General features: G+C 41.2%; 1 protein-coding gene and 1 long non-coding RNA gene across 2 annotated transcripts in view; one reads left to right on the forward strand and one right to left on the reverse strand.

The window, feature by feature from the left end:
- nav2a (neuron navigator 2a) overlaps positions 1 to 20,832 on the reverse strand; it is a 101,334-nt gene extending 80,502 nt beyond the window's left edge. Inside the window, exons 1-3 of the mRNA XM_028589316.1 lie at positions 20,476 to 20,832; positions 12,042 to 12,159; positions 8,176 to 8,228 (exon numbers count right to left, since the gene is read on the reverse strand). Coding sequence (XP_028445117.1) covers positions 8,176 to 8,228; positions 12,042 to 12,159; positions 20,476 to 20,547 — 243 coding nt within the window. The 5' untranslated portion in view covers positions 20,548 to 20,832. The remainder of the gene's footprint in view (positions 1 to 8,175; positions 8,229 to 12,041; positions 12,160 to 20,475) is intronic.
- LOC114562845 (uncharacterized) lies at positions 8,668 to 12,062 on the forward strand. The gene is made up of 3 exons (XR_003693550.1): positions 8,668 to 8,747; positions 10,911 to 11,114; positions 11,978 to 12,062. It is a non-coding gene; the product is annotated as an uncharacterized LOC114562845 (long non-coding RNA).
- Positions 20,833 to 21,801: the final 969 nt, after the last annotated feature.

Raw genomic sequence — 21,801 nt, forward strand, 5'->3', positions numbered from 1 at the left:
AGGTAAATAACCCAAATAGCAGATACAGACAAGACACACACACACACACACACACACACACACACACACACACACACACACACACACACACTTATGCATTAAATTATTACCATCATTTTCGTAAGTGCAATTTAAGTTCGTTTATACACCACACACTATTATATTTGTCAACAATAACTCAGTGATTCTTGAAACTTTGGCAAAAACATGTCCCACTAAGAAAAGTGCCAATTCTGTTGGAAATTAATAACATTTTCATAAATAAAAAGAATCTAGGTTATAATCAGGGGGTCCTTTACACACATGTAAGGTTCTTTTATAGTTTTATCTTTAATTTTTATTAATTTAATGATTAATTGCTGGCCCATTGCCTACAAAATCAGTTGTCCTCGGATAGGAGATAATCATTTCAACTTGATAAAAAAAACAAAGTAATAATTTAATTGAATAATATCTTTACCACATGAAATAGTACATTGTAATATGTTTTAAAAACTGCAAACGGTGAGATTTTAACAATATTTACTATTATTTTGTGGTTGCTCAAAATATGTCCCACATATTCGTCACCACCGTCAGATATTTATAAAAAGCAATAAAGTCAGGCAACTAAAAGGTCAACTACATTCCTGAGGACCCCATTTTCAAACCTTCAGCTCTACTGCATGCTTCAAGATCACTCAAGCTCCCTTAAATTTGCTATTTTCTCTTAAACTTGTTCATATTTTTGGACACTGCTACTGTCGCCACCATAACATGTCAACACCGTCTCTTTTGTATAAAAAATATTAGATTAGATTATGACATAAATGTATACTTTTTAAGAAGAGGTCTGAAGTAGCTAGCAATAGAGGGGAAACAAGATGGCTAATGTGAACAACTCATGCATATCATGTGAAAGAGTAGGTTTTTGTCACCACCGTCAGGTTTTGGTGGATATCCTCACGGCTGTGGTTCGGCCTTGAGGCTGCGGCCGAACCACAGCCGTGAGCCCGTATTTATTGTGATCAACAATTATATTCTAGCCTCCGTTAAGGACTATTTGGAGGTTTTTGTCACCACCGTCAGACTGGACGTCACAAAAAACCTGACGGTGGTGACGTCTGACGGTGGTGACAAAAACCTACTCTTTCACATGATATGCATGCTCAGGATTGTTATTTTTTGGACCCAATAGTTAAATGAAGTTGTTAAGCAAGAAGCCATCTTGTGTGGTATACATTTTGGAATTGTATGTTGTTATGAGGCCACTGTACCCAGATTAGTGTCACCACCGTCAGTTCTAAAGTCCCCACCGTCAGAGGGAGTTTTATTTGTTTTAAATGAATATGCTTACAATATGTTTCTTCAGTGCTGTTGAGTTATTAAAGTAAAAGTCTCTTTTAATACAAATATATGTTTGTTAAATAAAAAACATTACTTTTTTCTATTTAGGCTTAAAGTAAACGTTGTATGATGTTAGATCTTTTAAAGGAGTACACGTGAAACAGTATAAAAAAAATCAACAAAAGTGAATATTCAACATTTAACAGCATATCTATGTATTACAAATGTCCGATAATGATTTAAAAACTCTAAATACATATTAGACTAAATAAATAAAACATAATATGCTTTTTATTGTGTCTGACGGTGTTGACAAAAACAAAGTAATAACTGGAAAACCGTCTATTTTATGAAAAAAACACAAAATGAGGAGGTTGCACCAGTACATTGCTGAACAGCCAACACTTTGGTCTATAATGATATACCTTCAGATTTTGTAATTTAACTAACTTTTTATTTTCAAAATTAAAACCTGTTTTATCCCAATTCCCAAGAATCAGTGAACTGATATGGGACAAAGCACATAATATATACATGACAACAGATTGAAAAATGAATGGGCCAAAAAAGGCGAGTGAATAAAACCGTGTCTTTAGTCTTGCAAAGTATACCACCCCTGCTTTATTACTGTTATTACCGAGCTAACGCTAGCTTGTCATGCTAGTCAGCTGGATAACGAGTAAACGGCAGCACCAGAAGAGCTACTGGAGGGACGGTACGTTCCTCACTTCAGACCGGAACAGAAGTAGGATAGTGTAGTGACTTTACCCTGCTGTTGAACTCCCTTCCTCCTCATCAAGGACTCCAACAGGTTTACGTTTTAGGTGCTGACTCATCACCGTGGTGCGCCCGTGCCATGCCGTGTCGCTTTGCTTATCTTGCAATTAACACGTTTCTGATTTATTTAGTGTGAAATGCTCCCACACCTTGGATGACTTGGGTCGTACTGATTTCTCTGCCTCCGCGAGTGTTTCAGAACAACGTTACGGGTCTCTCCGGTCTCTCTCCGTATTTCCTCTACCCCCGCTCTGCTCTTTTTTCTTTTCTTTCGCTCCGCGCTGCGCTCAACTCAATTTTTTTTTATCTCCGCGACTAGGTTGCCTAATAGTTGCGCGACACAACGAATCGATAATTAAATTCGTTGCCAACTTTTTTAGTAATCACATTTTATCGATTTTATCGATTCGTTGTTGCAGCCCTAAAAATGTCACTTTATGAGGTTTTTTGACGTTAATATGAGTTCCCCCAGCCTGCCTACTGTCCCCCAGTGGCTAGAAATGGTGATAGGTGTAAACCAGCCCTGGGTATCCTGCTCTGCCTTTGAGAAAATGAAAGCTCAGATGGGCCGATCTGGAACCTGCTCCTTATGAGGTCATAAGGAGCAAGGTTACCTCCCCTTTCTCTGCTTTGCCCGCCCAGAGAATTTGGCCCACCTATGAGAGAGAGAGAGAGACATCATGGCTTTCAAACGAGCAAAGTGGTAGTTGGTCAAGACCACACCCCCACCCTCCACCTTGCCCCCTTCAGACTTCAGATACAGTATTAGGGGACCACTAAGGCCTATATAAAAGAGACTTCAGATACAGTATTAGGGGACCACTAAGGTCTATATAAAAGAGACTTCAGATACAGTATTAGGGGACCACTAAGGTCTATATAAAAGAGACTTCAGATACAGTATTAGGGGACCACTAAGGTCTATATAAAAGAGACTTCAGATACAGTATTAGGGGACCACTAAGGTCTATATAAAAGCATCCAAAGAGCACCATGTCATGGTAACTTTAAGATTATATTTTGGGCATGTTCCATGCCTTTATTTGACAGGTCAGCTGAAGACATGAAAGGAGAGAGAGGGGTGAATGACACGTAGCAAAGGGCCACAGGTCAGAGTCGAACCCGGGCCCACTGCGTCGAGGAGTAAACCCCTATATATGGGCGGCGCCGCCGGCTCGACCGGAGCAATCCGGGCGCCCAGCAAATGCATTTCTATAGATTTGCTGTTGTGTGTGTCTGTAATCACGTCATGGTGTGTATTCCCTAATTCAATTGAGCATTTAAATGTGTCTCTTACTGTATCTCCTCATATGTATTGTTATTCATAAACTGTTATGTTAATTCCGTTTTAGATTTTCCTTATTATCCTCATGCTGACACTATCTGCTTTCACAAATAAAAACACAAATGTCCTCAGGCTACATAAACATATCCCCCCTGAACTGTGAGCAGAATAATTAAGGCAAAGCTGATTTAATTTGTTGTCTAATGTGTTGTCTTTGCTTGCTCAGAATACATTTGTGAATTTGTATTCATTTAAAAGAGGTCACATTTTACCCGAGGTTGAGGTATCTGGAATCATTTTTTGTATAATTAACAAACTGTTGTGTCACATCTCCTATGAATGGACTATCTGTTATTGCAACAGATGACTTACTTATGCAACAAACGAGCACAGTATGTCTGTGTGTATGTACAAGGGGTGGACAAAATAACATGAACACCACGATCTGCACGATTTGATCATAGTCTCATGAAAGAATTAACACACGCTTCACAGCGGTAGTTTTCCTTGCAGTGCTGTTGTATTAGATTCCATTAATCAGTCAAGGGTTTCTCTTATTTTGTCCGCCTTCTTTAGATGCTGTTCATTTGTTGCCCAGGGCTCAGCAGCCTTCACGAGGAAGACAAACGGTATTAGATAATATTCCGATAAAGGTCTGAAATTAAGATACGAGGTTTGGTATATTTGGTTGCCTAGAAACAGTAACTGTGATTGCTCTGTGGTGGTTATCGCCTGAGTTCTGACCAGCTGACGCAGTTGGGGATTTCTCTGACACACACACACACACACACACACACACACAGTACTGCTCCCTTTGATCAAACATTTACCAGCCCGTTGAATCATTAATAAAACATATTTTGGGTCTTGTCCTGCTTACCTGCGTAAAGCTTCACCATCTACACAACATTCATCTGCGTCAAAGAAGCAACCATCACCCCACCAGTCTGAATCTGCGATCTCTAAAACTACACAGACTGTGCCGGGTTTGGATCAGGTAGAAACTATGCAGCAGTTTTCAGTGACACTGCACCCTGAAGGTGAAACACAGGGTGAAAGATATAGAAACGCTCTGTTGTCATGCTGGTTTGACACACAAAGGCACAATAACAGAGTCTCAGCAACGAGCCTGGCATGAAGTGGAGGAGCTGTATCCTCATTTAACATTCCTCGGTGACTGTTGAGGCTTCCGTCAGTCGGTTTTTCCATCAAGCCCATAGACACCTGGTCCTGCTGGTTTCTACTGTACCTATCTGTCAGTTTACCTCCTCCACCTCTCCTTCCCTCCCTCTTTTGCAGCAGCATGCAATAGGCAGATAAGAGAGAATAAACCAGTCCAGCAAACAAGGTATTAAGAATACAGGTAATAATTAAACCCAAGAGTGTGTCCAAGAAACAATGTCCAGATTGAAACCCTAAACAAATACAAAACCAGACTCTTAATAACTAATCATTTTTCTTCTTCAATATCCAGTAGAGACATGTTATATAAAGCACTGCATAGCGCATTCATGAAATTGTGAATACATGTAATGGATTATGCAATAATGTCTAATGTAAATATAGGTATAGCGTGTCCAAAGTTTTATCTGCTGAGTTGGTCCATAGTATCTCAAGTAAATTAAGTAAATAAATCCATAGTCAGATTTTAATAGCGCTGAACAAAATAAGGATGATGAAATGTTTGGCTAACATCTCTGTAAAGCCTTGTTTTATTCCCCAGGCCCTAGCAGGTGAAATATACTTAACCCAAAAAAGAAATCGACAAAAACGTTGGAAATAGTGGCAAAAAAACAGGAAACGGGAACACAAGGGTTAATTCAGAAGCTGCTGCTTTAACATGGGATGCTTGGACGAGACACCGTGTGTATCTCTGTTTGTGTGTCTCTGTGTGCGCATGGCATCCTGTGTGGTTTTAACAGCTCAGTGTCAACTCAACGCCCTCGCTCTGGGCCTAAGCCAAACAGACAGACACATACAAACAAACACACACACACACCCTGACTGGGTGGCAGATGAATGACCCGACGATGGGGGTCCATTTAACGAGGATGTGACAGTTGTAAAAACAGCCTCTCGCTCCAGCCTGGATAGCCAGCATGCTAATCAGCTACCGTGAGAGTGCTACAGTTTACTCCACCGATGGAGCTCATTTCCATGTTTATTCATTTAGAAACGGAGGTTAAGTTAAGTGGTGGTAATTGGCAGCCAGCAGCTTTGGAAGCTTTGGGGGCTTGAAAGCAATGAAATCAAGTGGGCTCACACACTCTTTCACCCCAGCTGCCAACTAAACTCTCAGGACCTGTGTGTGTTTGTTTTGACAGTACAACAACCCACAACGCAGACATTTGCATAATGACTACGGTTGCACCTGCCCTTAGCATTGCTTGAGTGCGTCAGATTTTGCAAATCTACTTTGAGATTATACCCCGCCATCCAAAAATACTTACAGACACACTATCCAATCAACAATATCACATTGCTTGAATGTACACTATAAAAATAATTTCTTGTGTCCCTCTTGACTGACACACACATACCATCAATGAACATTCGGGACACAATCACAGACATATTATTATATATTTGGAACCACTTGATTTGTCTCAGAAGTATCCTGCAATTTTCTCTTCTCCAAAATAAAATGCTGCTGTGTTTGCAGATGACAGCGGTGCTGGATGTGAGAGAGGCTACACAGGATGTTGATAACAGCACAACAAAACCACAAGACAGACCAGACCACTGAGACCGAAGAGTGCAAAACGCTCAATTACCGGCGACTGGGGGGCGTAATCAGTGCTAATGGGTAAGGCCTAATTGAGAGTGAGTGGGACAGGAAGTAGAGAGGGAGCTAAGCTATTTCTAATATGACTTAGTGAATTTCTGAAGTGATTTTGAATTTAACTCTCTTTTTTTCTGGCTTTCTGGTATTACGAAGCTGGCTCACTTTACAGTTTGATCTCCAGTGTAAGCTGCCTTAGAGCATGTTCACTTCAGACGATCAGATCAAAACTTGCCCAACTACTGACCGAGCAGCTCACTAGAAAAAGAGATTCATCATTAATCCACAATTCTGACATGGACAAAAGCACTGATTTTACAATAAAGTGACAAGAAATTAAGATAGTAGAATCACGTTTCAGACTTTCCATGTTTCCACTTTGCAATAGTTTATGACAAATAACAATGACGATTAAAAGCTGCATTTTAATTGTGCAAAGTTTCTTTAATTCCCAACAGCATAACATGAAGCCTTGTGATGATAAATGAAAAAAAAACTAAACGCTCTGTTGTCTTTTATTAGAGATATAATCCACACAAGTTAATTAACTCTCTTAAGAATGCAACATGTTGGTCCTAATCAGGCATTAACTCCTTTCTTTTCCTCTCTCCTCTCCTACAGTCTTACATTACTTTTAACATTGTGCATCACACATTTATAATAGCTTGTTCATCATCAAAAACATACTCACTCTATACTCACATATGTATGAATTCCTGCTTTTTTTCCTGCTCTCTAGTCTTCCTACAGCTTCTTATTCTATTCTGCTTGTGTGATTGTATGATATCCATTTCACCTCATTTAACTTGCTGTCGCTATAACCAACTTCTCCCATGGGTATCTCATTTCCCATTAAGTACTTAATTCATGTTTCCGGTGACGTCGCTCGTAATTAAAACTCTGACTATTTCACATTAACACGCTCGTAGCCGCATGGGAAACCCCATAGTTAACTGAGCTTTGTGAACATGGTTATCCAGGATGACCAATGTTAGGTTAACCAAAAGGGCAATACCTGACTTCACTGAGGGCCAGATGTTGAACGTGCTTCAGGCTCTAGCTCTATACTGTCAGTTATGTTAAATTGAGACTGGATCCTGAATGATATACTCTGAGGCTTCATCATCTACAAAGCTTTTTCTCCACCACAAAGACACAAGACATAAATCAGCACCACAACATAGAAACAGACCCACATAAAAAACACAGAGCACTCTAAAATTCTTATCAAAACTAGAAATCAAACTTAACACCAGGATGTCCTCACAAGTATAGTAATATGGGTCTATGTTTGCAATGAAGAGGAAGGGTTGAGCGATCAGCTGTGCTTCCACCTCCTCCTCAGTTGTTAACTATGGGCGTCTCTCTCTCTCTCTCTCTCTCTCTCTCTCTCTCTCTGGTGCTTTGAGAGGCTTCAGTAGTCTGGCTGGTCGCCAAAAATAGCCTGCTCAGCTGGCACACTGGCCCAATTTACGACCCTTCACATTCAGCGGTGGGCAGCCCTGCCCTGGGCACTGTCGGCTCATTTCCCAAAGAGAACACAAAACTGCGAAAACACAGAGATCCCACCAGCAGTGTTATAAAGGAAATCCCACTTACATATCTGCTAAATGTCACTGTGGACAAAACCACATCATAACTGGCTCCAAACATTTTCTTTGTCATCAGTGCTGATGCTCCCGCCTGTGTTCACTCCAGGAGATGAGAGGAATGCACTCTCCTTTGCAAGTGTAATAAGATGAGGCAAAACTGGCCCCAAAACCAAAGCCTGCGATGCTTTCAACTGAGCGCCAACTGCCAGACGTCTGAGCCAGATGTTTCACGGAAGGCAGCCCGCACGACCACAAAAGTAAAAATAAATGGACTCGCTATTCACCAGTGAATTTTGCACCGCAGCTCCCAGCGAGGGCCACATGAGTCGTTGAGATGGCACATCAGAGAAGTGTTCACACACAGAGGTACATTTCACAACGTTCGGCCACAACAAACTTAGAAGGTCACTTACCATCTGAGAACGGCTCTTGGGACAGCCATTGATATCGCCAATCTTCTCATTGGCTGAGGAGAGACAAAAAGAGGAGGCAGAGTCAGAGAGATAAAAGAAACTGTGAAAACTGTTTTTTAGGTGCGTTCGGTTAATGTAATCCTCTCTTTTATTTCCAGTCGAGGTCCCTGAGTGTGTGTGTGTCCCAGACGGTGGCTGGCTGAGTGAGGAGAGCAGAGGTGTTCATGCCGCTGAATGTGAGGACCCTCCTCTCCCCTCCCGCTGAGACATGAAACGCTATCTGGTCACAGCAAATGGGAACGGGGCCGCCGAGATGTGTGTTGTGCTGCTTCTTTTTAAATGGGGGTGTGTGTGTGTGTGGGTGGGTGGGTTGTCAAAGATTCCTCCCATCTATTAAGAGGCCCAGCCCACAGCAGCTGAGACACGATTGTCAGCTCACAGCTGACAACTGTGCCAACAGCACAGCCTGCTGCATCAGGAGGCCCGGTGGGGCCCGCAGTGTAGCTCCACCTCGGGACTCCAGTACGCACTGCAACGCCTACCCTGTGGGAAAATACTCCTTTTTCTGTCCGGTGAGTAAATACACAATGAGCCCTATCTTGCACCCGGCACAGCGCAGCGCAAAGCTCGACGCAAGTGTCTTTGCTAGTTTAAGACCGACGCAGCTGTCAATTTCCCGTCAGGAGCCCACGTCGTTTAAATAGCAAATGCACCAGCGCTCATCTTTGCGCCCGTGGGTGTGCTGGTCTTACAGGAAGGTGTGTTCAGGTGCATTCTTGGCGTATTGCTATCTTGAGGCAGCGGAAAGTGATTGCGCCATTGACCAACAAAAACCTGGTCTAAAGTCAATAACGCAGCAATTTCATTGTTATTTTAACAGCGCAAAATATTACAATGTGAAATAGTATTATTGTGTATGTGTATGTCTATATATTTTATATTGCATGTTATTATGGTTACTAGTGCTTTACCTTCACGCACAAGCAGATCAGTTTCTTCTCCTGAAAATCTCTTCTTCCTGCTTAGCAAATCATAATAGCAACGCGCCAAGGTACAAACGTGCCTGGCTTTTAAAGGGAATGGGAAATGACACTCTGATTGGTTTATTGCATGTTTCGCCCAAAACACACCTATGATTAATTAAGACACTAAGTACAACCCTTTTGAACCATGCGCCTGGCGCACGGACCCTTTTTCCGCCGTCAAACTAGCAAAAGTGGATTCGTACACGCCCTAAACGCACTGGGACATCACTAAAATAATGACGTGGAGAGGAGTTGTTAGAGGTTTTGATGATCCCTAACAAACTTTAAATCAAAACAAAAAGGCTTCATGATGAATACTTTATATAAGCAAAGGTCTGTCAGATAGCATATTATGCATTATCGATGATTTAACACTCCTACTGTTGGCTATGGTTGGTGTGCTTCCTGTAAAACTTTACACACTGTGGTGACACCCACAAGAGACAACTACTCTGTGATTTTGAGGCACATTAAGTGCTCCCAAAATAACCGGACACATTTTGCCTGGTTGGCTTGTGCAGAGCAACAGCTTACAGACCAGAAGCCAGACTGTATAAAGGCTTCTTTTAGAAGAGCAGAGTATCCCAAGACTTGGAGCTGAGGACACAAGTAGAACATCTTAAAAGGTCACAGATGTGATCCTAGATCCAACCCTAACCCTAACGCTAACGGTTGCCTCAAGGACAGTTCGTAAGAACATGACCGATGTCCTTGATCTGGAGGTTTTTCCTCTTCCAAAGTCCTGACCTTAAATTTGTGTTGGTCAAATAGCTTAACAGGTGCCACATCCGGTCCCAGTATGGCAGTTCTGACACCGGCAGCCTGCTCCGGTTTCACCAGCGATTATGTGGTGTGAGTTTGTTTCCCTGTAGACAGGAGGCAGCGGGGCAGGCAGAACAGGTGAATAGATGGCTCTGGCTCGTGTTGCTTTATTATGAGAGCAGAGCCGCCGTGGTCAGCTGTCGGAGTGTAAATATTGTAAGTGGGCTTAATGTTGCGAGAATACATATAATCTTGGATGAAGGGGATCATGATGTTGTTGCACTTTTTGACCACAGGAACGTTTGCAGGTACACAGAAACCGAACTCAGAAGTTTACCTGCACTGTGACCGATAGAACCGTATTGCAGTTTTACTATGAGCCACTAAAAAAAAAAAAAAAGTCTCCTCTGAGAAGGAGGAACTCTGTGAGAGTTCAGGAATAATCAGGTTCAGTACGGGTGACGTATGCAGGGTCCATGACTAGACAAACACAAGCTTGCAAGACAGACTACCTCAATTTAGTTCCATATTAAAGCACAAAAATAAATTGTCTTTTACTTTGTGGGTTTAGTTCCTGTAGTATGTCAGGAAAGGGCTAACTGTATTCCACTACAACAAGCTCAGTTACTCTACAGTCCCCATACAGGTATGCAGGTTTGACTGTTACTGTAGTTGAAGCGACTACATCCCTGACAAAAAAAAAATCAAATTCCTTGTTTTTGTTCACACTTGGCCATTAAAGCTGATTCTGAATAATCAGAATAACTTAAGCAGCCAACATCAAGGCAGGAAGCTGGAGCCAGTGTGGAAAGTGATGGTATGAGAGAAGGATGCTCTCAAGCATGTGATGTAAATATAGTTCATTTTCAGTGTATAAAATGCCCCAAGCCTGACCCAACTCTCAAAAAAACAAACAGTACGAGAACAGTGAGACTTCTCTCTGTGCAGGATGAAGCCAAACGGAGCTTAGGAAGTATAAATCTGGGTCAGAGACGTCGGGGGAAGAGCTGGGAGCAGACAGAAGTCAGTGACATGCTGAGTCACCGGTCAGCTGGTGTCAGCCTGCTTCGGCCTCAAGGCTGTCGGCGCGTGAAATGACAGGCTGAGCACGGCCGGACGAAATGACAAGACTGATGATGACACAGACACGGGGTGAGGGTCAACAATGCAGAGGAACAGCCCACTTTCACAGTTTCACATGAATATTTTCACAGTTCTGCGGTCATGTGAACACATATACTTCTGTTGAAAACTTTCCTATTCATGAGACACTTTGAAACACAAGTGAATCAAGCCTGAAATGCATGATGGTCAATGTGAAAATGAGATCAGTTTCATTAGATTCTACAAAGTCGATGAACAACGTTTTCACCAACGAGGGAGGGACTGGAATTAACATGTAGAAGAAGACACCTTAAACGTTACTTCAGAAATTTGCTCTTTTATCATCAGTTTCAATGGGCTTCTCTCATATTTTCTTTCCTTATTTTGTGTTCAGATATAGTAGTTATATACAGTATATGTTCTGTCTGCAGTTTGTTCTAAGGACATGTTTCCCCACTAAGGATTATCTTATATTATCTTACTAAAGAAGTATAAATCTCACAACACACCAGATCGCTATGTGTTTTTCTTTGTTTTTGAACGAGATAAGAAACTGTTTGGAGCTACAATTAATCAAACTTCTTCAAGTTCACTCATAAGACTAAGAGCAAACCTAAAATAGAGGGGTGTTAACTTCTACAATAGTGTTTTCCTAAATCTATCTGCACCTCACGGAAGAAAATGATTCAACTGTGCAGGGGTAAATAAACTCTTTGTATGATTCATACTGAAATTGTCATTTTTACATCTGGTAATAGAGTTTCATTCTGTTACATCAACTCTCTTGCAAAAGAAAAGTTTCTTATTGGATGATGACGTGCCTCGGTTTATAGTAAATAGCAACTACATGTTCGGTAAAGGTCAGTCATATCTTCAGATGTAACTAATGATGTCTTTTCCTTTTTTTTCAGCGACCACAAGATCAGAGCTGGCTTTCTTTTGCAGATTTTGGAATCAAAAGTGTGTTTTCCTTACCTACGACCTGTATGATCTCAGCCAGCAGCACTCCGTCTGCGACGTCTGTTTGCAGGTCCTTGATCAGACGCTTGTGTCCTGACTTGGCAAGGTAGTGGTTGGCCCAGTCCGTGTAGATCTGCGGTCAGACACAAACACAAACCACGGCGTTCAGTTGTGAAAAAACAAAATAACAAAAGTAACAAAAATAAAATCCAGTCCAAAACAGAGGGCAACCCCCGTCAGGCCGTCCACGTGTTTCAAACTCCATAAACACTTGAAAACTACAAAAGGTATAAATGGTTGAAGCAAATTTACGACTCTAATAAAATAACAACACGGTTGAATGGGAGCAGAGTAGCCCTCTTTCTTTTGTTGGGGCTCCGATCTGGCATCTATCCGCGTGGTATTCAAATTGGGGCCATTGTGCTCAGCTAGGGCATTCATCTCGAAGCGCACGGCGGCTGTTTTCAATGGGCCATGCTGACATCACTCTCTGGGGACAGAAAAGACCCTTCACTGCCTGGGGGGGAGGAGAGGAGGGGGGCAGAGCAAGCATCTGAATAATCTGAATAGCTTCCCTCATAATTAGTCGCCAAACTCTTTCTCCTTTACTCCATCTCTCTCTCTCATCGAGAGAAGTGAGCTTCTATTTCTGGTGAGATAAAAAAATCTCACAAAACACAAAAGGTTAAAAGTGAAGTGGCACAGAACATAATTTCTAATGAAGAAGAAGTTATTTTTGAGATACCGATACCTCATGAATCTATCTTGATCTGTATCATCGTCAGGGCTTGTCTGTAAACTGCAGAGTCTGTTTAACAAATGCAACTTCAGAGCAGTTTTGTTCCCCACAGGGATCTGAAACGCATGCGACAGCTCGGCTAAATTAAGACACCTCTCCCTCTACACAGTATGTCTCACTCTCGTTTTCTCACACACACACGCACACACACACACACACACACACACACACACACACACACACACACACACACAAACTGGTATACCAGTCAGGAGAAAAATATGACAGTGGAGGTGTGACAATGAGTATGTTTAAGTAACCAGATTTCTGTCTGCTTATGTAAACGAGAAATCTGACTTTTCAAGGATGGATTTCTCCATGTGTTAGCAGTTTCCTGCTTCCTTTATGTATGAATATGCATGAAGGGAAAGTATCACCGTGACAGCAGTACTGCGGGATAAAACAAATACTCATTACTCCTAGTGATGCATCCTTATATTCAAAATCATGAAAGCCAGAGGCAGAGTAAGTGAAAGTAGAACCTATTTGTCTAAATATGTCTTTTTTTCCACAACTGAACATTATTTGTAAAATTCAGACATATTTGCACTGTAAGGGGAAACAAATGTCCACTCACTTACAATACTCTTAAAACAAGTAAGCTCTTTGCTAAGGTCTAGGGTAGGGGAGAAATGTGATTACTGACCTCATTCACACTATAAACCAAAGTATTGTAAAGGGACTACAACTTAAATTGCATTGTGCTACCCTTTGTTGCAAAATGGCAAATAAATGAGCCTTGTAACTTTGCTGCATTTACAAATTGTACAGTAACCAGGAGCTACCAGGATGCCAATATACTTTGTATAAAAGTGTTGATGAATTTCCTGTGTAACTTATTTCTGCCAGTAACCGGTTTTCTACTGTGCATTTAAACTTTCTCAAGAATCACTGTGAAATCCAAGTGCATCTATTAGTACTGAATGAGTGCACACACAAACAAGGACGCGCAACATGCATGGCGAGGTGTGTGTCATGGTCGTGACCCTTGTGTCTTTGTGTTTGCACTATAAACAGACTGGGAGCTTTTCTGCCATGCTACTCATCGTGTGAATCACTGCTCTCGTGATGGCATACAACAGGTGTGTGCACTTCAAAGGCGCACACACAAGCACAAACATATACTTCTCTTTACGCCAAAGTTCAAATGCAAAAGGTTTATGAGAGTACACGACCACACATTAAACACAAAGAGCCTCGGAGCGACTTTTAAAATCACACAGGCTGCATACCCAAACACAAACGCACTTATAAAAAGACTCTTGAGTGACACACGGAGCTCAAAAACCTTTCAAACTGCCGAATTAGGCTCTATCCTTTCAATTCACACTCTCAGCTGGTCATGGGGAATAGGAAGTGCAATGTTTAGGAGCTTTTGTGTGTGTGTAAGCTTGCTTTGAAGTAGTTTCTGGCAGGTAAATTGAGGGGTTGGAGTGTAATTAAAATCGAGGTGAAATGGGTAGCTGTCAGTCACAGAGGTAGAAACTAAAGGGGGGGGGGTGGGTCAAACAGCCTGAGGGTAAGACATGGGGATGTTGTGGGAGGAAAGAAAAGGGGAAGTGGGCAGGTCACAACAAGTTGCCTTTTAAGTCCTGAAAATGTAACTTTTCAAAACACATTTTGTGTCTCTGATGTCTTCCTCTCAGCCAAAACATAAGCTCCAAACTTTGAATGTGAGAGCTCAGGTATTGTAAGAGGAGATATGCAGTGGTGACACATTTTAGCACTGTGATGTAGAGATGGCCATATACATCTTCATAAAAGCCAGGTCATGTTTGTAAATGAGAAGTTGTTCTCAAAAAGTTTACCTGGATAAATAAAGGTTTAAAAAAAAAAAAAATAAAAGATCTTAAAAGTAAAAAAAACAACAGTATTTTATATATTAAGAGTAAATCAAATGATGTGTACTATGGAAGGCCTGCTTGCAGTACAATTTCACAGAAGCATCACCCACTCTGCAGCCTGACTAACCTTTCAAGCTTCTTCTAGCTCATTGTTTTAGTTTTATGACAGATTTACTGTATGGTCATGTCTCACTAGGCATGGGCCTGTTACCGGTTTCAAGGTATACCGCGGTTTGAAAAAGTCACGGTTTCCAAACCACTGAAATTTTCCGTATTACCGTTCCTGCAGTATGAGCTGTTTTTATGAGTCGTCAAAGACACAAAGTGCAGTTTAGAAATCCCTCTCCCAGGGGCAGTGATTGTGTTCAATGGAAGAAAAAAAAATTTGTGTTTTTTTACCCAGGCATTTCAAAATAATATATTTTAAAGCTGTAATTGCAATACCTAAATACTGTGAAACTCTGATATTTTTGCTGAAATTTATCATACCAGTCAGAATCTCATACCGTCCCATGAATGCCTACGTCTCACCTCTCTCAACAAACTAATTTCCATTTCAGAAAACAAGCTCTGATATACCCACTGTAGGCTACGCTACCTGCCAAGCAACAAACAGCACGCAGACTGTTAGCAACTAACATTAGCATCTAGGGTGGGAATCACCAGAGGCCTCACGATACGATATCATCCCGATACTTATGTCACGATAAGATATTATTGCGATTTTAAACATATTGCAATATTCTGCGATATATTGCAATGTATTACCTTGTTCCCAACTTCAGATTTTTCCCAATTTCAAATGATTTCAAATTTTGTCAACATCTGTTGTATCTAAAAAGATACATTTCTCTGTTTGTTCATCTCACTTCAATTTTATTGGTGCAAAATGTGAAAAATATTGCGATACTATGCAGTTATAGCTAACGCGTTAGCTATAACTGCGTTAGCTATAACAACTGTAAGGCTCGATGTGTTAAGGCTGTGTGTGGAGTTCTTCTGCCCCCTTGTCGTAAAAAACAAGCTTCGTCTGACCTGCTATACTTACAAACTACTGTGATTAGTTGGTCGGGACTACAATTTAAAACAATTGAACTCTTATGTCATAAGCTATTTCACATAGTCTGGCATTGCAGACCTAGCTCCACAGCGCTGTGTCAGCGCTGGAGTATGGTCTGGCGACACACTTATAGTGCGTTCCATTTGTACTCGGAATTCAGATTTTCCGAGGTCAAATCCAACATGGCTGCTCCATGCATCAACAGTAGTGAAAGCTGTAGTAACATAAAGTTATAAACACTTCTGTGTTTTTTGTGTCTCACTAAATCAGTCGTGCACACAGTCCTGTCCATCGTCTATCTATGGACATGTTGTTATGCTGTTTGTATGCACAAAAAACAGCGTAATGCGTTGTTATAAACTGCCATTGCTAACAATGGCTAACCTGGCCAGAGCTAATGAAAACAATGGAAATCCGACTTGTAAATGGAACGCATTCAACTCGGGTGTGACGTCATTCCCAGCTTCGGCTTCCGAGTTCCGAGGTAAATGGAACGCACAATTATCTACTCCAGGATAGAGGGAAAAAACGCTCTCAATGTAAATATTTGAAATAAATTATTTGTAACCAATAATAATGGATCCCTCCCCAGTGATAAATAACTAGCACCAAAGTCCATCCCACCACAAAACCAAATGTTACAACATCAGTCAGATGTAAATCAAAGACCATGTTAATATTTGAAATCCAAAAAACAAAACAAAAAAGCTGAATGTGCATTAATCTGGATCATGTGTGATTAACCGCGCCATTATTGTAGCTTCTGTGATCTTAGCTCACAGAAAGAGAAGGAGATGAGAAGGAGGGGCTGATGAGAAACAGGCATCTGATCTGAGAGGGATTTTAATAAGATGCATGGTTAGTGAAGAGGAGTATTGACTCCATATGGACTCAATATCTATGAGACAGGAATGAGGTGTCACTGACTTCAGCCCAGTATCTACATCAGAGAGAAACACTCTGCATATTGAATAAAAGAGTTAATCAAAACTCCCCAGGGTTGTAAATGACTGATGAATCAATATTTCTGATCATGTCTGAATTTGAATTTATTGACTGGATAAGACGGAGACGTAGAGGCTAAGTGGTGGGCGTTATTACCTCACCGGACGGTCCATGCAAAGTAAAATGTCAGGCTCTTTTTGCGTAGGGTTGGCTATTAAACCTCAATGCTTTTATTGTGCCAAAGGAAACAAAGGAACTGTGGCAAAGGAAAAGTATCAAAAGTTAGACTTCTTAGATTCTTATTCTTTCTTTACTTATTCTGTGATCAGATGTCTGGATTTTATTTAGGCACAATTGTTGTATTGCTGCTTGTGTCAAGGCAACATTAAGCGCTGCTGCAAGTTTGGCTAATTTGGCTTAATGACAAAACGCTTTTGTACAAAAAAAAAACTTTTAGATTCTTCAAAAGTATAAAATAAAAACGTGTACCCCTGCATTTGGGCTTAATGCATACTGGGATTGGTTTCAGCCACTGATGACTCTTTAACAGTTGTAAACAGGATACAAAATAAATAAATAATAAGCACGCCAAGGCCCCACTCCTAATCATTCCACAGCGCTCCACAGCATCACTCACATCCATGAGTGATCCATATCAATATACATTTTCCAAGAGGGATAATCCCTCCATTCCCAGAAACTCCCAATAATCCCGGCCTTCTACTTGTGGGATTGAGGGTCTTTTTTTAGGAGCTGTAAATTTATGTCAGGGACATTCCCGTCACCAGAGAAAGCAACATGACACTGACTCATTCACACTGTCAGAGACTTAGACCCCATAGACAACTATAGAGGTCAACAGCTGCAAAATAAAGACAAAAATCATCTTTGTATACATACTACATACTACTTACTACACTGCATTACTTTATTTTTGTTCACTTAATTCTTGATTTTTATGTTTTACCTACTCTTGTTTCATTTATACTGTGTGATTTCTATACATTAGCTGTTTATTTAAATTGGTTATCTTGTATGGACCACAGAAAGACTAAAGGGATCCAAATAAAAGAATAATAGCCTGCAGTAAGCACTCTAACATTGCATACAGTGGGCTAAGGCTATCTAGAGTAAATTGACATTGTGACATTAGATCTGAACTCGGATCGAAGACAAACAACCGACCATGCTTTGACACGTATTGCATGAAAGCCTGGACCCATGTGCATGTTCACATAATGATGTCCAATTTAAGCCTTTAAAAGGGACACAGAGTCAGCAGTTCAAAGCTTGTGACAAGCACCGATGAGTCACTTATTCAGACAGCTGCCTCTTTTTTTCTCTCTCACACAAACACACAAATATGCTTCACATCCAGCATCCCCGCTGCCTCTGCTTGCTGAGTCACCAGGCCGGTGTGCGATGCCTACAGAAGGTCATGACCGCATACAGGCCATCCCCGCAGCACTGGGTCAGCCTGGGCGGAGGGAGGGCGAGGGCAGCCAGGGCATCCCACTGGGAGATTACCCTTGAGTTGAAGGAGTGAAAAGTGAGTTTTCTGTTCTGGCCGCGGATGGCTCAGCTGCAGATGTAGAGGCATTAAGTTTAGCAAATGTCACGACATATCATGACCAAGGCTGATTATACAGTACGAAGCAGATGTGCTGTAGTACTTCTTGTGGCCATGTGTGTGTTTGTGTGTTTAAGTGTCTACCGCATGGAACTGTCACTCAACCCCATCGCATTCACATCTCTGTTGTTTGCACTGACACTGACTTGTTCAGTGCTTGCTAAGCAAACACTGCAGAGATGTTGGCACACACACTTGCATTAGTTTTTAGGCCAATGTTGGTGGAATTTTTATTTGTCCTGTTGGCTTTAGAATATTTTCATTCTGTAAATCTTGCCTTTTTTTACAAAGAAATGGTCCAACTGGAAAAATGCTACAGTTTTTTTTATGTAAATATAATCGCAATCTGTAAAATATTTAGCAAGCCTTAATGTGCACAAATGAAGTTCCTTGTAACTATGATCAGAAGGAGTAAGAATTTCTTGTCTTTTCAAATACATGGCTATACATGCTAGAAGCTTCAGAAACGCCCACAAACAGGACATTCCTGAGTTCCTAAAAAAACATATTTTCACTCGCAATAGAACTTTTTACATATTATGTAGAGCTGCAAAGAATAATTTATTACTTAATTAATTGTCAACTATTAAACTAAAATTATTTTAATAATCTATTAATATATGTATCAAAAGTCAAAATTAACTTAATTCCAGCTTTTTAAATGTGAATATTTTCTTGTTTATTCCACCTCTTTGACAGTTAACTGAATATCTTTGAGTTGTGGACAAAACAGTTGAGGTTATCTTGGGCATTGGGAAATGATAAATGATATTTTTTCACAATTTTCTGGCGTTGTATAGACCAAAGAACTAATTGTTTATTAGAGAAAATAATTGACAATGAAATACTCGTTAGTTGTAGCTCTTATATTATGATGATTTTAAAGATGAATGTTTAAACGTTACCACATTTCTTTTCAAATTAAGAAAAAAGAATTGGTCAAAATATTTTTGAAAAATCACTTTAAATTGAGTCTGTTTGGTGTGCAATTATCACAGAACAACTCCACGAGATCCAGAACCTATTTGCTTAACCTGCTGACCACCTAAGCTCTTCATTTAGGTAAAGGAATGAAAATCACAAAAACAGAATCCACTATTTGTGACAGCAGCCATATGTTGAATGTGCTCAACACCTTTGGTCTGTGTATGTTTAGCTTGATGATGATGATGATGCATTTTTCATTCACCCAGTGGGTTTTAATACGGTTTCATAACTGAGAGGCTGAATTTACTCAACCTGTTGAGGACAATTTAGTCTTTCCTTTGATGTTCAAGCAGAAAAATCACAAAGGAGTGACGGAATTTTTTCACATAAAAGTAACACAAAACCTCACGTCCGTCCATGGAAGCACAGTTCAGTTCTCACATACGTTGACGACGCACAGCTTTCCAGAAACAATTATGTTGATAACTTCAGGGCTATTAGCCTCATTACTTTCATGGTTCAGTAGGCAACCTGAAAAGTGCTGCACTTAACACGCCATTATGAACTAATCTACCGACATGAGCAAGAACTATAAAGAGAATACGGCGGGGCCAAAGCTGCTATAAAGTGCTATCACTCCAGAGAAGCTTTCATAGGGAGCCAGGACTTAAACAGCTCTCGTTATAACTCAGGTAATGGCACAGTGCTGACTCTACAGAAGACATGCTCGGATAACAGTGCTTTCTTCTACCTTTTCAAAGGAAATCTACCTTTGAACGTGAAGTGTGGAGCCTCTTCCACTGACTGTGTTTAGGACATCCAGGGGTTTACGAGGTAGAAGCAAATCCCAACGGTAAGCTTTAATGTGTTTGTTCAACTCACAGTGTCTGTTACCTGCCTCTCTGTCAGGGGGCTTCTAAAATAATTCCCGGCTGCTCCTGGAGATCTGGCTCTAACCCTGACGGTTCTATTTCAAGCTGACCCTTCCTCTTATGTCTGTTTCTCTCATCACTCCCAAGTTCCTCACGGTTAATGTCTGTGGTAGATACACTGCAGAACATTTCATCTTCACTGTGAATGGTTTCCTTTGTGCAACTGTCAGTTCACTTCAAGGACGAACAAATTACAGCAAAGAAAAACTCTTCTTAGTTTATCAACAGGTACAGCCTAAGCAGAAATGCATGAATGACCTCTTTTTAAGCCCTCACTACACTAAGCCCGGCCTTCTCTCACTGGGTTCTTACCAGTTTGTAGTTTTTGCAGGAGAAGCGGCTGTAGCTCCTGGCCGGCACCGGGACGCCGCCATTCTCCGCCATGTGGGCCCGTTACCTTGATAAAGACAACTAACCGGGCAAAGCAAACAACTAGAGGTCCATAAACTTCCAGGAGACCACGAGACGAGTGTGCTCTGTCATGAAGGCGAGAAGGAGCGGGTAAATATAGCCATGCTCTTTGACGACTCTCCTGTCCCTCTCACATCTCCGTAACAGCTCTGCGGGTCTGTCTGGCTTGTTGTCTGTTTGAAGAGGACATGCTTTACTCCTCCTCTCTTTATACTGTATGTACCTCTCCCTTACCTCTCTCTCACCCCTTCAGATTGCTTCATAGTGAAGCCCTCAGACACTCTGACACTTTTAACCTTCTCTCCCTCTCTCACTCAGTCAGTCTGTCTGAGTCAGACACCCTGACTCAGTTCCCTCTTTTGCTACTGGTAGAGAGATAAGACCAGCAACATAAAACCCAGAAAATGAACATTTTATATTTTGGGCAATCTGTGTTTTAGCAAATTTGATTGCATCTCATGTAGAGTACATATATTGATAATTGTTAGTGAAGCAGACAACAGATTACTGTTATTAACACATGTTACAGCATGACAGACATTTTTCAGCCAAGATAATGCACTTCCTCTGTTGAGACAATCTGTAATTCCTCTGTAGTTCCTAAATTGGACTAATAGTAGGTGTAGCTACTTGCCCGTTTTTGTTTTGCGAAGATTCACCAAAGCCATAAACTCCTAAACTGAATCTCTTAATTGCCCACAGTATAGTATACTGCAGCCTCACAGCATGGGGAAATCACTATGATTACCAATATTGTCTACCTGCTAGGCATCACGGCCAACCTATGATGGTATGCTGCCTTAACCGAGCCGTGTCTTGTGCTGTACTGGCTCAACATTATATGTGGTCATCCAGGCAACTAGAGTTCCCCCCCTGTGTCCGAGACAGATGTCTCACCTTGATGTGACAGAGCTTCCAATGCTGACACACCTGGTGTTGTACATTACCCCCCCCCCACACACACACACACACACACATACACACACACGCACAGACAAAAGTTCATATGGGAGGTCTCAGATCTCCCTGGAAGGGTTGTACTACTGTTTGAATCCCGCTTTTGTATTATTTATTTTAACCAGCAAAGTAATGTGCTGACATGAGCATGGTCCTGCTCCATATTAACACACTGACATCAATTCACACCTCGAAGTTGCCCAGAACATCTCCACACTTTTACTGCTGGCCTCGGAGCAGCTTCACTGAAGAAACTTAACACGCTGGTGG

The sequence above is a fragment of the Perca flavescens genome, chromosome 1 (assembly GCF_004354835.1).
Source record: "Perca flavescens isolate YP-PL-M2 chromosome 1, PFLA_1.0, whole genome shotgun sequence".
NCBI lineage: Eukaryota > Metazoa > Chordata > Actinopteri > Perciformes > Percidae > Perca > Perca flavescens.